General features: G+C 46.8%; 1 protein-coding gene across 1 annotated transcript in view; it reads right to left on the bottom strand.

Moving 5' to 3' along the window:
- LOC147637229 (SNF1-related protein kinase catalytic subunit alpha KIN10-like) overlaps positions 1–16,440 on the bottom strand; it is an 85,275-nt gene that overhangs the window by 45,079 nt on the left and 23,756 nt on the right. The window contains exons 4-5 of the mRNA XM_086800845.1: positions 13,509–13,691; positions 13,260–13,391 (exon numbers count right to left, since the gene is read on the bottom strand). Of these exons, the coding sequence (XP_086656971.1) occupies positions 13,260–13,391; positions 13,509–13,691 (315 nt within the window). The remainder of the gene's footprint in view (positions 1–13,259; positions 13,392–13,508; positions 13,692–16,440) is intronic.

The raw sequence follows: 16,440 nt of genomic DNA, 5'->3' as shown, positions 1-16,440 counted from the left end.
TTATCCCTAGAGGCCACTTATACCTAGGTACCACCCAAGGTTAAAACATTATAAATATTAAATCCCTTGGTCCCCCTTCACACTTGGGAATGTCCACACATGTTACCATTTGTCCGGGCATGCAAGTATGAATCGTGAAATATTTATCTTGCTCACCGACCACCATGCCCACACTTGTGTTGTACCAATTTCACAGGGTCATGACACACACTGACTAGCATGAATTAGAGAGAGAGATTAGCAAGAGGATTAGCAAGAGCAAGACTCAATTCCACAATGGGAGAGTATGTTGTATTATGAGAGAAATTCACTTATATACATGGCCATAAGTGTTCACACGCACTTAAACTATGGCCGACCGGGCACTTTAGGCTCATAAGAGGCCTAATGCTATTACAATGACCTGCTGTCTATCTTCAGGGAGGTGAGGAGAACCTCCGCCGCTTCGCCTTAGCCATGGACAGGTTTTGCAGAGCTTCGGGCGCTTTGATCAACTGGCACAAGTCGTGTGGGCTGTGGGTCAGCTCTATGCCCCCCCCGACTTGGAGGCCAGTTGACGGTTTTCAGTGGCTGCCCCCTGGCACTACAGTGCGTTATTTGGGATGTTATGTGGGCATTGACATATCTCCGGAGCAGCAGATAGCCCCCCTTCTTCTGAGCATTCGGAAGAAGCTTCTGTATTGGAGTACCGCTCGTTTATCTCTGGCTGGCCGAGTAGTTGTGGCCAACCAGGTTTTGCTTGCTACTATGTGGTACATCACTTCCTGCTGGGCCTTCTCTCAGGCATGCATTGGCCAGGTGCAACGGCTCATCAGGAACTTTCTTTGGTCCGGTGGCGACGGGCGGCCCGCCAGGGCCAAGGTGGCATGGGCGGTGATCACTCAGCCGAGGGAGAGAGGCGGCCTGGGCATTGTTGATCCTATTTGCCAAAGCCGAGCATTGCTTGGCAAGTTGGTAGTTCGTGGCCTCCTGCCAGGCGCTGAGCCGTGGAAGGAGTTTCTTGTTTCCAGGATGCTCAGCCGCACCCCCTCTCTTAGCGGCCCCTGGACCCCCAGCATTAGGTGGATCTTTACAGAGCAGCGATCCAGAGGAGTGGGCCTTGGCTTCGAGGAGCGTTTTGCAGCTAGCCTTCTGAGGGCCTGGTCGCATCTGAGGCCGTCACTCTTTCAGACTCCTCCGGGCACCGATGAGGAGCGCCTGAGGCAGCCATTGATCTGGAACCCCTTGATTCGACTTCCCAGTGGCCATATGGTTGGATCGCGGTCTCACGTGTCGTGGGGCCCTTTGAGCTCCGGCCCAGCCCAGTCCCTGGACGACTGGATATGTTTTCAGCAGGCTGCCTCTAGAGGCCCAGGAGAGGAGACTCAGTGGGATGAGGGGCAGAGAGTTGATGAGACAGGACATTGAGGCGGCCATCCCCCGGGAGTGGCGGACCCCATTACAGGACCCTCCACCTCCACAGTGGATGGGTGTCTTTACTCGGCATGAGATCCTTCTAGCGGTCTGCGGCACAGCGGAGAGAGTCGCCCCACTCACTTTCGAGGTGGGAGAGGGTGGCCAGCTTCAGAGGACACGACTAGATTTGGATGGGCTCCAGGGTTGTATTCTTCAGAGGGTGCGGGTGGTCGGCTTTCATCAGAGACAGTGGCATGTAGACCCCTCACCGGCCTCGATAGGAGAGGACTGTTCTTGGAGATTATGGGCTTGGGACAGCAGGCCTCTTATTCGCCTTCAGTGGGATCCAGGTGAGTGGTTTTGGCGAGATCCCTACTTGGCCCCTACCAGCCCAGGCATCCCCTTTTTTCAGTACACAGCGAGGCTGGGGCGGCGGATTCAGAGGCACAGGATAGCGAGCACCCCGCCGGCGGCCGAGCATTGGCGGCGACAGGGGCTCTCCCCTGCCTTTCTTAGGGACTTCTGGCAGCGCCTGTGGGCCAGCTTCCGGCCCCGGAAGGTGACGCTTTTTCTCTGGCTCACAGCGCATAGAGGACTGGCTGTGGGGGCATGGCTAGCTTTTGGCAGACACCCAGCGTCCTGCCCTCGGTGCGGCCATGCACAGGAGTCGCAGCGGCACTGCTTATGGGATTGCCCACAGGCTCAGCAGGTCTGGCAGCGCGCTCTCAGGATGGTTTTTGCAGGCTCACCAGGTGAGATGCTGGTGACGTGGGGTGCGGTGGCTTGGGCCACGGACAGCGGCCCGGCCCTTGGATATGAGGACGTCCCTGGCAGCGCGACCATCCAGGTCTCTGACAGGGCGATGGTGGTGGTTCCGACGCCAGACTTCTCATCGGCAGCCCCTCAGGAGGGGGTCGGGCACAGATGGGAGGTGATCAGCAGCATGACGGCTTGGCACATATGGAGAGCCCGATGCAGGGAGGCCATTGACCGCCAGGCGACTCCACCGGCGGAGGTCATACAGGCCCTCTGGGTGGACATCATTCACACCTTGAGAGGACACTGGGGGAAACTCCAGGGCGACTCGGATCGCATGAGAGGGCGCCGCAAGGCTTTCCTCCGCACTTGGCACCCTGGCCCTTTCCTCACCGCGAGGGGCGAGGATGTCACTTGGCACTACAGGCCTCCAGTCTGGCTTTTCTCACCTCCTACATGTACTACTAGGTAGCCCCCCCCAGAGAGCGGCCAGCCACGGGGGTGGAGCTCAGGAGTTCACTGTGTTTTATCCCTCCTTGCGAGGTGAGCTTTGTAGCCTTATGGCGTTTTCTCATTAACTAATAGAAGGATCTTTTTCCCGGAAAAAAAAAAATGCTATTACAATGACTACTCTCATAATATATCCATGAAGTACATCACTTGGGACTTCATCCTATATGCTACCACGTGCTCTTGAAGCGAGAATTGCCATAAATACTCCGTCACACCATTACGTGCTCTCGTCCAAATTGTAGATTTGGACACCATTGCTTCATATCTTGAATGTATGACCCTTTGGTGTATCTACCTTGACTCCTTGATGTAACATAATGGTGGTAGTTCTTGTTAACCCTAGGAATGGGTTAACAGCAAGGGGTTGTGTAACTCCGAGTGAGCAGACCCCTTAAACACTTTACCATCACTGCAACTAAATACTTAAATTGACCACAACCTTAAACATATGACACTTAATTCCACAAAACTGTAACAGAGACGTGCACATCTGACACCACAGAGGCCGGAATGGGTCGACCAGCCCCTTGGAGTATTTTATTACCCAATGAGAAAATATTATGTACAAGCTTTGCGGGAGCACACGCTCCAGTGATAATTTTATCCACATACAACCATGAATAATTTATAAACATGGCCTGTCATCAAAATGGCCCATGAAAATGCCAAGAACATGTATATTCTGTGTGGATACCAGCCAACATGGCTGTCCAAAAACCGATATGGTTGAATCATAAGCCCATAAAGTTGTCTATAAGCCAATATTGCTGAGATACAATACCCCATGGCAATAGCAAGTGCCCAATCGCTCAAATACATGCCCAATTGCTATAGCAAGTGCCCAATGGATATCCATATATGTATGTCGAGCACGTTTGGTTCTCTAATATTTAGTTAAGTGGAAGGATAGACTAGAAGAAAGCTCAACTTGGGAGAAGATAAGCAAGTCAATGAAGAGATTCTCTAATATTGTTTCCGAGGACATAAACGTTTCTTAGGGGAAGAAAGTGTTACATGTCTTGAATTGACGGGATTCCCCTAGGGACCGGGGCATAATTAGGAGTCTAGAGGGCTTAGCCAACGTTTTAGGTGGCCACTGTGAAGATGAAAGACTTCGAGAATGCCCAAAGGCATTAATTGAATACTAATGATGAAAGGCCCAAAACGGGTGGTTTAATCCTTACCACATGGCAAGTGTTGGGCAACGAAGTGTAGAAGTCATGATTCAAGGAAATAGCAATTCGTGCTTTAAGAGAGAATTATGCAACCAAGAAAGGAGCATACTATGGTTGGGTGGATAAGCTAAAGCAAGCCTTTTGTAGAATTCAAGGATTTTCCCCTTTGTGTTCTTTCCATGAGATTATGTTAATTACTAAAAGTAGGGTTGTGGATCATCATATCTAGTCGAGATGATTTATATTGTCTGAATTGGCTCAATCCCTTGATTCTTGGCTTCATTTCTCCAAGCTGCCCCTGCCATTACAGTCAGAGCGCCTTCCTGGTCTTCAAATGGCGGCAAACCTCATCAACAACATCGACTCTTACATTCCCCAAGAGTGGCAAACCCCTCTAGTCTAGCCTCCCTCCCCTACTATGTGTGGCAATCGTCTCCTGCTATGACATCCCTGTTAGCACATTCACCCCCACTTTCTGCCCATTTCTGGTGTCCTTTTTGTCCCTTTTGCATGGCCCTTGATTGTGGGCTGGCCACACCTATTTTATATATTTTTTTTGGGATTTTTCCCAACCCATTTGGTATTTTACCAGTCGGCCAGCTTCTTTGCTCCAGTCGGCCAGCATATTCAGCTCCAATCGGCCAGCCCTCCTCACCTATAAATAGGTGGGGCTGGCCTCACTTTTCATTCAGTTTTGTACATATTTTGCTCCCTCACTTATCAGACTATCTGTGTCTCTTGCTTGGGACTGTTTTGCTTCAGTATATTCAGCATAGTTGCTCCATATCTCTCTCTCTCTTGCACTCTCTATTCAGCACACTCTAGTGCCCTTTTGCTTCCGCTCTGTCCACTCTTTCATGGCATCATCACTCCCGGTTCAGCGACTCCTCTGCTGCCCCAGATTCAACCCTATTTTCAGTACCCTCTCCTCCGCCTTTTTCTCCGATTTGCAGCCTCTTTGTTGCTGCGTTTTCTGGACAGCACCTGCTGATCACTTCTTCTTCAGATTGGCTTCATTGCTTGCAGCCATCAGGTAATTTTCTGATCAGCGTTTCATTCCACGTGGAGTTTGGACATAGGCGGCCTGTTTTTTCAGGACAGCAGCCCTTTTTTGGCTGCATTTTCCTATCCATTGGTCATTCCCTTTTGCAGAGGGGGTTTGTGGTGTTTTGGGCTTTGGTGGCACCCTTGGTACCTGTGGAGGTCACTTCTTCTTCAGAGATTGTGCGTTTTTTTGAGGAGAGCCCAAGCTATTGTCCTTGTTGATGCCTTTCCCTCTTGCACCCTCTTACAGCATATTCCCAAGCCTTCTGTGGCTGCCTTTTCTCTCTGTATCAAATCCGCATTTTTTGCTCCCCTCTTCTGGTGACCTCAAGGTTGGAGGTACAGTCGACAGAAGCTTCTGCGTTTTTTTGCTACAGGAGGATTTTCAGGTGCTGTCCAGCCTCTTAGGGCTGCGTTTTGGTGGGAGGAAGGGCCCTATATCAGCGTTTTCTGATTTGGACAGTTTTAGGTTATGAGGGTTGGTCCTATTGATTGGATCAATGATGACAACTTCAGATTTGGCTCCCGTACCACACTCTAGTTATTTCCTTGATGAGGCAGACAAGTTGGATGGTGGTAACTTTCAGTCATGGAAGTTGCACGTTACTTCTATTCTCAGGGAGTATGGTTTGATGGAGTCTCTCTCCTACAAGAATCGGTGCTTGCCGGACCTTGCCTCTGCGGAGGATGTGTCGGTGGAGGAAGACTGACGGACAGATCTATGGCTTTCTCCTCCTGAATTGTCAGGATTTGGTTCTTCGACACTTCATCTATGCTCCTGATGATGTGTCTACTTTCTCTGTGTGGCAGTTGCTTTGTGACCTGTATGGTGATGCCAGTGATCGACTGATGGTTTCTACTTCTGGGTGCTTTGCAGCCAGTGATCTTGTGGATACCTCTTTTGGAGATGTTCCTGCAGTGAAGGATAGTGGGCTAGTTTTGCTCACTGCATCTGAGGAGTTTGTTTCTCCTATTGCCTTGCCTTCAGTTTCTGTGCACGGTCTTACGATGGGCAATACCAGGCAACCTTAAAACTTGCAATATATATGTGTGTGTGTGTGTGTGTGTGTGTGTGTGTGTGTGTGTGTGTGCACACACACACACACTTCTTTTTTGTGAAACCACTGCTTCATCATAAAGAGAATGTGGGGGAGAGGAAGAGCTTCAAACCCTAGCAAGCAAACACACACACACAAGAGAGAGCAAGACACAAGAGAGAGATGGATAGCTGATTTTTTTTTCTTTCTTCTTCTTCTCTACTCAACCAACATAACATAAGATAAGAGTACACACTATATGGGTTAGTACTCAACTACAACATACAAGGGTCGGTCCATAATGTGAACCCGACTAAATGAACTGGCGCTATAACTATGCCAGTCTTTAGTAATCCAAAATGGTTGTCACACAGCCTGTCATCCCACTGGCCGCATATCACCCATAATCTCACCAACCATGCCAGTGGTGTAGATGCGGAAGCTATCACCCAGGCGGGTCATCAATGTCCACTGTAGCACTAGTTGAGCTCGATATCTCAACACTCCCCCTCGAGATCAACTCCACACACTCAAGTAAGCTCCTAAACCTGTGGAGCTTCTCTGTGCCCAATGCCTTCGTGAAGATGTCAGCCACCTGATCCTCTCTGCTGACATATACCAGATCTACATCTCCTACTAGAATCTTCTCCCTCACAAAGTGATAATGCACCTCAATGTGCTTCGTTCTAGCATGATATACTGGGTTACTGGCCAATTGTATAGTGCTCATGTTGTCACAATATATGACAACTGCCCTATCCACGAGCTCTCCCATGTCACCAAGTAGCTTCTGAAACCAAGCTACCTCACAAGCTACCATAGCAGCAACCCTATACTCTATCTCTGTACTTGACAAGGCAATTATTGGCTACTGCTGCTCCAACTCACAGTAGCACTCCCAAATGAGAACATAAAACCACTGGTAGATGTCCTGTCTGCAATACTACCAGCCCAATCAGCATCTGTGTACCCATGCAACTGTATCTCTGTACCAGCCTCATAGAAAAGTCCATAATCAATTGTGGACTTTATGTACCTGAGGATCCATTTAGCTGCATCCAAGTGTGGCTTCCTAGGGGCCAGCATAAACTGGCTCACAAGTCCAACATCATAGCTCAAGTCTGGCCTTGTAATGGTCATGTAGATCAACCTACCCACTATTGGCCTGTATGTAGTGGGGTCCTCCAAAAGCTCACCTGTATCTGCGGAAAGCTTTGTGTTCTACTCCAATGGCACCGAAATAAGCTTACAGCCTGTCATACCATACTTGGACAACATGTCCAAGCCATACTGCCTCTGCAATAGCAAAATGCCATGAGGTGATCTCACCACCTCTATGCCCAAGAAATACCGCAGCTCACCCAAATCCTTCATCTCAAACTTCTGCTTCAAAAGCATCCTGACATCATGTATGTCTGCATCACTATCACCAGTGATAATCAAGTCATCCACATAGATGACTAATAGCATGATCCCTCTGTGTCTTTTTCACATATAGTGAAAAATCTGCATTGGATATCTGAAATCCAATGGTGACAAGATATTCCCCGATCTTGTTTAACCATGCTCTGGGTGCCTGCTTCAAGCCATACAAGGCTTTGCGTAACCTGCACACAAAATCTAGATATGCATCACTCTCATAACCTGGTGGCTACATCATGTACACTTCTTCTTGTAAATCACCATGCAAGAAAGCATTCTTTACATCCATTTGATGTAAAGGCCAACCCTTCGCTGCAGCCATAGCAATGACAGCTCTCACGGTTGCCATTCTTGCAACCGGACTGAATGTCTCCTCATAGTCTATGCCATAAGTCTGCTCATAGCCCTTGGCAACCAATCTTGCCTTGTACCTGCTCGCTAAACCATCAGCATTGTGCTTGACTTTATACACCCACTTATATCCAATTGCCTTCTTTTCCTTAGGCAAATGCACTAACTCCCATGTTGCATTTGCATCAAATGTTGCCATCTCCTCATCCATGGCATCTTCCCATTTCTTATTTCCAAATGCCTGCTCAAAGCAAGTGGGCTCAACCTCTTGTATTGCTTTTACTATGTAAGCATAATGTTGGACTGTATATCCATCATATCTCAACCTGTCAACAGGGTATCTAACCCTCATAGACTGAGCAAAAACAGCTCTACCAGAACTTCCAGAAAATTACCGAAAATACCCTGCAGTGACGAAACGAGGCCCGTAACGCCCCCGATACGCGAATCTGGTTGAAAAATTTTTGTCCAACAAGACAATACACCCCTACCCTGTAGCTCCGCTCCCACGAAGACAGCTCCTCAATCGGAGATATGTAGCTCCCAGAGCTACTGAGGGGGTGTTGTACCTAAACCAAGAAGGGGAAAGAGATGATGGTGCTCTTACCCGTGTAGTACTGCTTCCTTCCTTGCTTGTTCTTGCCTCCTCAGCTCTCACACGAACCATGCTCTAATACCATAAAGAGAATGTGGGGGAGAGGGAGAGCTTCAAATCCTAGCAAACACACACAAACACACACAAGAGAGGGATGGATAGCTGAATTTTCTTCTATCTTCTTCTTCTCTACTCAACCAACATAACATAAAGATAAGAGTACACACTATATGGGTTAGTACTCAACTACAACATACAAGGGTCGGTCCATAATGCGAACCCAAATAAATGAGCTGGCGCTATAACTATGCCAGTCTCTAGTAATCCAAAATGGCTGTCACACAGCCTGTCATCCCACTGGCCGCATATCACCCATAATCTCACCAACCATGCCAGTGGTGTAGATGCGGAAGCTATCACCCAGGCGGGTCCTCAATGTCCGCCGTAGCACTAGTTGAGCTCGATATCTCAACACATCAAGGATTGTAGGGTACATTCATAGCTGTCCCAAGTTGGGACAGCTACTCCTCATATATCAGAAACACTGGAAAAATACTTCCAGTTATTAAGAGGAAAGATCTCTGGGATCAAAAGAATCTCAGAGTGAAAGGTAAAGAGACCTCCTAAAAAAAGGAGAGCATATGATCTCCTCATGACTGAAAATGAGCTGATTTCGTGCATGGTAGGTCGTCCACAAAGGCACAGTATCTGGTTCAAGAAAGAAAAAGAGTGTAATCCCGCAAAGGTGAAGAAAGGCGGCCAAATATCCAGAAGGATTTCCCGAAGTTGCTGTTGGGAAATCGCAATCTCAAGTGCCCTGACAGTCTGTCCAAGAGAGCACGAGAAGAGGGGCATCCCCATAACAAATGAATAATTGTCTCTCAATAATGAGAACCTCTCTTACAGGAGGCAAGTGCAATATTTCTCTTGGCTAAGAAGGTGCCAACCGGGAATGTACCCACAATGCATCTCCACAAGAAAAGTCTAATGCATCTCCACAAGAAAAGTCTATGTTTGAGAGGCAATTTTCTTTTCCAAATTGCAATCAAAGAGGCCTTCCACCATCAAAGAGGTTTGTTTACATGCACTAATTTGCATGTGATTGTATCCAAGGTGGAGGGAGCAAAATTTTATAGGCTCTAGCTGCCGTGAGGTGATGGAATGAAAAAGGAGTAACTTGGAAGTTGCTTGTCAAATTTCCAGTCTCTTAATCTTTCCTCATCCTCAAGTGGAAGCACCGGCTGAAAATCTTGCAATATAGAGCTTATTTCATGCCATACATGCATGTGATGCATACCTAGATTATATCTTTCTGACAGCTTGTGGAAAGGAGAATACATTGCCGTGATCATCAACATCATCATCAACTAAGCATACATCAAAGTTGGAGAGAAAGTATGCTTTTCTGGGTTGTAATGCAGCCAAAGAATGCTGAAAAGCCCTACTCCAATGAATACTTTCTTTTCGCAAGGAATTGCCTCTATCTGGAGGTTTGCCCAACCAAGAAAGATGACAAAATTGCCAATCATGTATAAGCTTAGTGGAATAAGGGCAGCTCACAATCCAACCTTCAAATTTTCCAAATATGGCATCTTGGTGAGAAACTATCCAATCCCCAAAAGCTTTTGTTTTCATAGTCACAATCAAATGTGCCAACATTAAAGTCCAAGGTTGCTTTTGGTGAAGGAATTCAAGAAGTAAAGTTGCCTTTCTTGCAATGACATGGCAGTGAATATTGAGTATATTCAGGCCTCCATGCATTTTGGGAGTGCATACAAGTTCTTTTTTGATCTGACAGCCTTTCTATCTGTTTTTGTCCGCCACAAACATTCTAAAGCTTTGGACATGAAACTATCAATATCCTTATTTGACCACGGCATAAGAGGCAAGTGGAATTAAGACATGATGATGGATCGGACAATACACAGCCATACATGTATTGGCCATGTCAACTTCCAATACTCAATTTTATGATTCAACTTATCTATGACCCATTGTCTTTCTTGCTTGAGAGACACTTTCCATCTGATAGGATATCCAAGATGCCGTACAATATGATGTGGAGGTAATATGAAACTTGGCCAAAGAACGGAATGCCAATCACATTCTTTAAGAGGCAATAGCTTGGGCTTAGTAAAATTAACCTTCAATCCCACAGCTAGTCCATATAGCTTCAAAGCATTCATGATTGCATTGACATCATGTTGTGTGTTTCTCGGAAAAAAGAAGGAATCATCTGCATACGCTTGACTAACAAATTGGCTAGCTCCTGTAGTGTCAATACCATGCAGCTTCCCTTCTACAATCAAATTATCCATATACAAGAGCAATGGATGAGTCGCTATCGCATAAAGCAAGGCACTTAATGGACATCCCTGTCTCCATGGAGCAGAGAGTTCATTTTCAATAATACATTGGATTGTGCCTTCCTCATACAGCCAGTATATCATATTCCTCATTTTTGGACGAAAACCCATTTTGACCATCACTTGAGCTATGAATTGCTATTGAACACTGTCAAAAGCCTTTTTAATATCTATTTGCATCATGAGTACATCCTAATTCGTATATTTAGCATATTCAATGCCTATATAGGAATTCACAATATTGTCCATGATTTGTCGCCTAGGCACAAAACCATATTGCACAGGATGCAGCCCATCATGAAGGACATCTTTCAATCTATTGACCAGCATTTTAACAACTAGCTTGTAAATAATAGGCATAAGAGTGATAGGTCTCCAATTTGTCAATTTATCACATAGCTGTTTTTTAGGGAGCAAACACACTAGTCCTTGCTTGCAAGAAGCTGGCAGCACACCAGAGTGCCAACAAATACACACACACACACACACACACACACACACACACGCACGCACGCACACGCACACGCACATATATATGTATATGTGTATGTATGTATACATGCAAACATGTATGTATGTGTGTGTGTGTATGTGTGTGTGTGTGTAGAATGGCATCATTTCTTGTGGCCGGGCCTCTTGCTCCCTCTTGATTATGTGGTACGGCATTTGGGATACTCCATTGGTTGGCACATTTCCTTGGCATAGGAGAGACAGTGGGTGCTTCAAAAGCTTTACCATAAGCTGGACTACTGGATACTTTCCACTTGGCCACTTCATGTTCGCCTTAGGATTGTCCAGTCCATCATTATGGCTTATGTGCAATTTCATCTGCTACTCATTCCTTGGTCCTCTACGAACATTTAGCAATTTTTGTCCAGAGCAATAGAATGTCTTTGGCATACCAAAACTGACTGTAAAGCGGTGCGTCTTCTCAAATGCAGTTATATTTGCACGCCAAAGATGCATGGGGGCTTTAACATCCTCAACATACATGTTCATGTGCTTGCTCGCAAGGCCATGCTCTTGCCTACTTTCTTGGAACAACGTCAGCCCTGGACACTCATGCTTTCTCACTTGTTTGCCTCTCTCAGGACAGCAGCATTTGGGCACTGGACACCGGCTATCCCAGATGTTATTTTCGGGCATTTTCAAGGCCGCATTCCAGGCTGTCCTTTTTCTACCCGTTTGCTTTTTGATTGGCAGCAGCTTTTGGCACATTTATCTTGGTCTGGCCGCCCTCCATCAGTAGAGTCTACACTGGAGTCGGGTCTTTGATTCCCCTTTGGCACTTTCTCAGCCTTGTAAGGCTTATTTTTTGCATCGCTTGGGCATTTCTCTCGTGGATGATGTAGTGGATGACAGTGGCTGCACACACTCTTTTCTTCACAGGCCCGGACACGGTTTCATCTAGGGATGCATCACCGGCCCATATGGCATTCTATCGCTGAGTTGCTACAGCCTTTCCAGTCGGTGCCTCGCCTATTTTCTCCTCTTCCACTGCTTGATTGGGCGTTTGATCGAGGAATACCAAGTTATTCCACTTACTCTTTTGCCGATCAGTCTGCCAAAAAAGCCTATCGTCTTCTTCTTCCGCAACCATGGATTAAGGAGCATGGCAATCAATTCTAGCATTTGGATAGGCCGCTTTGGTGGTGGAAAACATGTCATCATCGTATATGGAAAAGTAAGCTTCCCCTCAAGCAGCAGGTCTTTCTGTGGCGATGTCTGGTGGGAGCCCTCCCAATGGGTGTCCTTCTGGATGCCCGACATATTGTTTCCTCGGTTTGCCCTACTTGTTCGCATCCGCGCGAGACGGTCCTGCATCTTCTCTGGGCTTGTCTTGCCACTCAAGATTTCCTGGCTCATTTGACAACTCTTCTCCATGCCCGGTTTCCCAGCCTTTCCTTTGGCAAGCACTTTTGGCTGTTTGGTAGATATCCCTCTACCCCGTGGTGCCGTTATTGGGCCTTATGGAGTTTATACCATGCCCGCAACACTCAATTGTTTGGGCACACTTCGGTGGATGTCTTCGCCTTTTTCAGATTCTCCTTGCTCCGGTCTCTCCAAGATGCCCACTTTCTTGGAGACCTTTCCATGGCCCAGTTGGACGTGTTTTATCACTGTTTCTAGTTTTCCGTAGTAGCTGCTCCATGTTGGGGCAGCTATGAATGTACATTGCATTTATAATGAAATAGTGGTTTTCACCCAAAAAAAAAAAAAAAAAAAAGAGTGTATATGTATATGTATATGTTTATGTATGTAACATACATATACATATATATGTATATGTATATGTATATGTGTACACACACACACCCACACATATATATGTGTATAATTTTCAAAACGTTCTGTCATTACATGTCGAATTCCCGAGTGTATACAAAGATGCTATGATTGTCAACGGGCTATATATATATACACATATAATTTTCAAAATGTTCTGTCATCACATGTCAAATTCCCGAGTGTATACAAAGATGCTATGACTGTCAACGGGCTCTTGCCTGAGTGGCATGGGATGGGTATGAATTGGAACCCTGACACCTGAATACATACATTAAAGAAGAAAACAGATGCTATGATGGGATATGACTGTCTTTACCTTGATTTTTTTAAAAAGATTGGAAATATTCTCATCATCAAAGGGCAAGCTTCCACAAAGAAGAGCATATAATATAACACCACAGCTCCAAACATCAACTTCCGGACCCGCATATAATTTTCCAGAGATTACCTGAAAGTAACTTGTCAACAAACCAAACCCCCACACCAGGTGTTATTAATCCAGATAAGGTCAAAATGTAAACATCAATAATCATCTGATTAAAACTGTCAGGGAAACAAATCTCACCTCCGGAGCAGCATAGTTGGGGCTTCCACAACTGGTTTTCAAGAAATGGCCATCACGCATTACATTACTGAGACCAAAATCCGCAATCTTCACATTGAACTTGGAGTCCAATAAGAGATTCTCTGGCTTTAGATCACGATGAACCACCATGTTTCTATGACAGTACTCAACTCCAGAAATGATCTACATGAAGGCCATCAAGATGTTGAGATGTTTACCTGAGCGGTTAGCCCACCACCCACACTACTACACAAGAGTACAAACCCCAAAACCTCTTTTTGCGGAGGGGGGATGGATAAATTTCACTAAGCAGAAAAGTTTGTCAGAACTTGAGTCCACTTGTAAGACCTTCCATCACAAACACATTGTTTTATGTTGGCGTCAACTGGAACAAGCATGCAACCAGAGAAAAGATGGACGCGATCGCTGCTCTAAGGCCAAGTTAAAAGCTCATTTCTCCATGGCATATGACATCCTAAGTATGGAAACAACATCCAAGAGTTTTTCTCCTTGTTGTCTGGGACTCCAGAGAGTAGGCTTCATTAAGGGCGCAATAGCAGTAGGTGCAATAATACAACCTCTCAGTGAGAGCTACTATTCCAAAGAGTGGGCTGCATCAAGGGGACTTATCGCAGAAGGTGTCATGAGGCCCCTTACTGTACAAATGACCAAGCCTAAGAGAGAAGGTTCCTCACTGGAGCCAACGAGAGAGGACACCTAAGTGACAGCAGTTGACAATGGTGCCAACTGCCTCATACAAGAGAGAAGTCTCTCCATTTCGAGTGAGGGGACAACAAAACAGCTTGCACATTTCAGTGATAAAGATATGAAGGTCTACTTTCACAAGAGGGGAATGACAGTCACAAGATGGATGCAAGAGGCATCAAATGCACCAAACTGGGCTTGAGTAACCTTTGGGTGGCCACCTTCTGCATTACAAACAAGACTTTTAAAGGCTTTCCCTCAGAGACACCTTGGCACAGCCGTTATGATTGCCTACTTATGTTTTGACTATTGTGACAACCAAACACCTGTCAATAATTACGCAACATTACCTAAAAAGAAGTAAAAGGGGATCCTCAACAATCATCCATTCTCTCTATCTCTCTCTCTCTCTCTCTCTCTCACACGGGCAGAGATTACCAGACTTATCAGGCAGGACTTGATTCAGCTGGACACTAGGAGGACATGGATACAGCCGACACAGGAGCTTGGTACGAAGATGGCTTTCTATAGAGATCATCTTCTCCAGCTCACGCAGGATGGGTTTGTGATTAGACCCAGCTACATGGATACTCATCTTTCTCATGGGGTACGGTGTGCTATTGGTCAGATGCGCACATCCTCACACCAGCTAGAGATTGAGACTGGCAGATTCAGAGGAGTACCAGCTGAGGCCAAGATTTGTCAGCTGTGCCAGATGGAGCCAGAGATAGAGTTACATTACATATGTCACTGTCCAGTATATTATGAGATACGAGGCCGTTTTCACTGCCTGTTTAGAGAGGGTTTCGGACCACTTTCTAGAGTCATGAGATACCAGGATCAGAGATGCCTCGGATTATACTTGCTGGAGCTTCGTAGACATAGAGAGGGTCTCTTGAGAGGGAGGGGATCAGAGAGGGAGAGACACTTACAGAGGCAGATTACAGACTTCTTTCGACCAGAGATTGAGCAGTCAGGCCAGCAGGCATTGCAGCTAGCCCCAGAGTATAGCCGCACTAGAGGTACACTGATTGATCGGGCTATAGAGCTGGGGCGGTCCAGGCGCCCCAAGATGAGAGGCCCATCTCGACACCGGCGAAGACTACAACAGAGGATCAGGACCATACTAGCACGGCATGGGAGACGTCCAGTGAGAGTACTCACCATGGAGGACATTGAGGATATCCGCCATCGACCGATGAGAGACATCTTTGGATAGTGATGTGTATGATGCTTACCTTTGTTGCTGGAGTTTTCCTCCCAGATGTTATCCATTAGGAGCTCCTAGTACCGTACTTTTCCTCATAGTTGTTTCAGTTTCAGTTAGTTGTTTAGTTGTTTTTAGCTTTCTTTACACAGACATTGTATCAGATCCACCTATTGTTGTAACCTTTTTGGTCTCATAGGTCATTTTGGCCTTCTGAAGACGTTAATATATCATTTCAGTTCTCACCTGTGCGCCCTCTTGCCCACTCTCCACTCTCGCCCAGCCCCTCCCTCGCCCTTGCCTACTCTCCGCCCCTCCCCTCCCACCCACCCACCCACTCACCCGCCAAGCACTCCTACCTCGCCTACCTGCCTGCGCTCTCTCGCGCTGCCTGCCCTTCGCCCCCCCTCCTGCTGCCTACCTGCGCCCCCCCCTCACGTTGCCTGCCCTTCGCTCTCTCTCTGCCCTCCCCCCGTCTCTCTCCTGTGCATCTCTCCCTCCCCTCCCTCCCACCTGTGCGCCCTCTTGCCCGCCTGCACCCCGCCCTTTGTCCCCTCCATCTCTCTCTCTCTCTCTCTCTCTCTCTCTCCTGAAGGTCAGCACCATGTTGAGACCAACCCTGATCTGCAGAAGTAACAGTCACAGCCCACAAGGATTAACAACAGAAGAAACGTCATGGAGGCACGTATGGAAAAGCTCGAAAAGATACTGAAGGATTTGAAGAAAACCACGGACAGCAACCTCAACACTGTCCAGAAGAGCCTCCTCGATCGCATTGCTAAGCTGGAGACCGAGGCAGAAACATGGAAGAAAGAAAAGCAAACAATGCAGGAGGAGATTGCCCAGCTTAAAGGCGAAGTAGCTTCACTGCGTGAACGCCCAGAAGAAGGGGAAATCCTCGAGCCAGACAAAGAAGCCATGAAGGAGGAACTCACCCAGACGATTACCAAAACCCTGGAGGGCAAGATGGAAGCAGTAAGAGAAGGATGGGTGGAGGTGGTCAAGAAAAACATTAAGAAA

This window comes from Cibotium barometz, chromosome 7 (assembly GCF_041138505.1).
Source record: "Cibotium barometz isolate CiBa-2024 chromosome 7, ASM4113850v1, whole genome shotgun sequence".
Lineage (NCBI taxonomy): Eukaryota > Viridiplantae > Streptophyta > Polypodiopsida > Cyatheales > Cibotiaceae > Cibotium > Cibotium barometz.
Note: the sequence above shows the minus strand (reverse complement) of the source record. Positions and strands in the feature narration are given on the sequence as shown.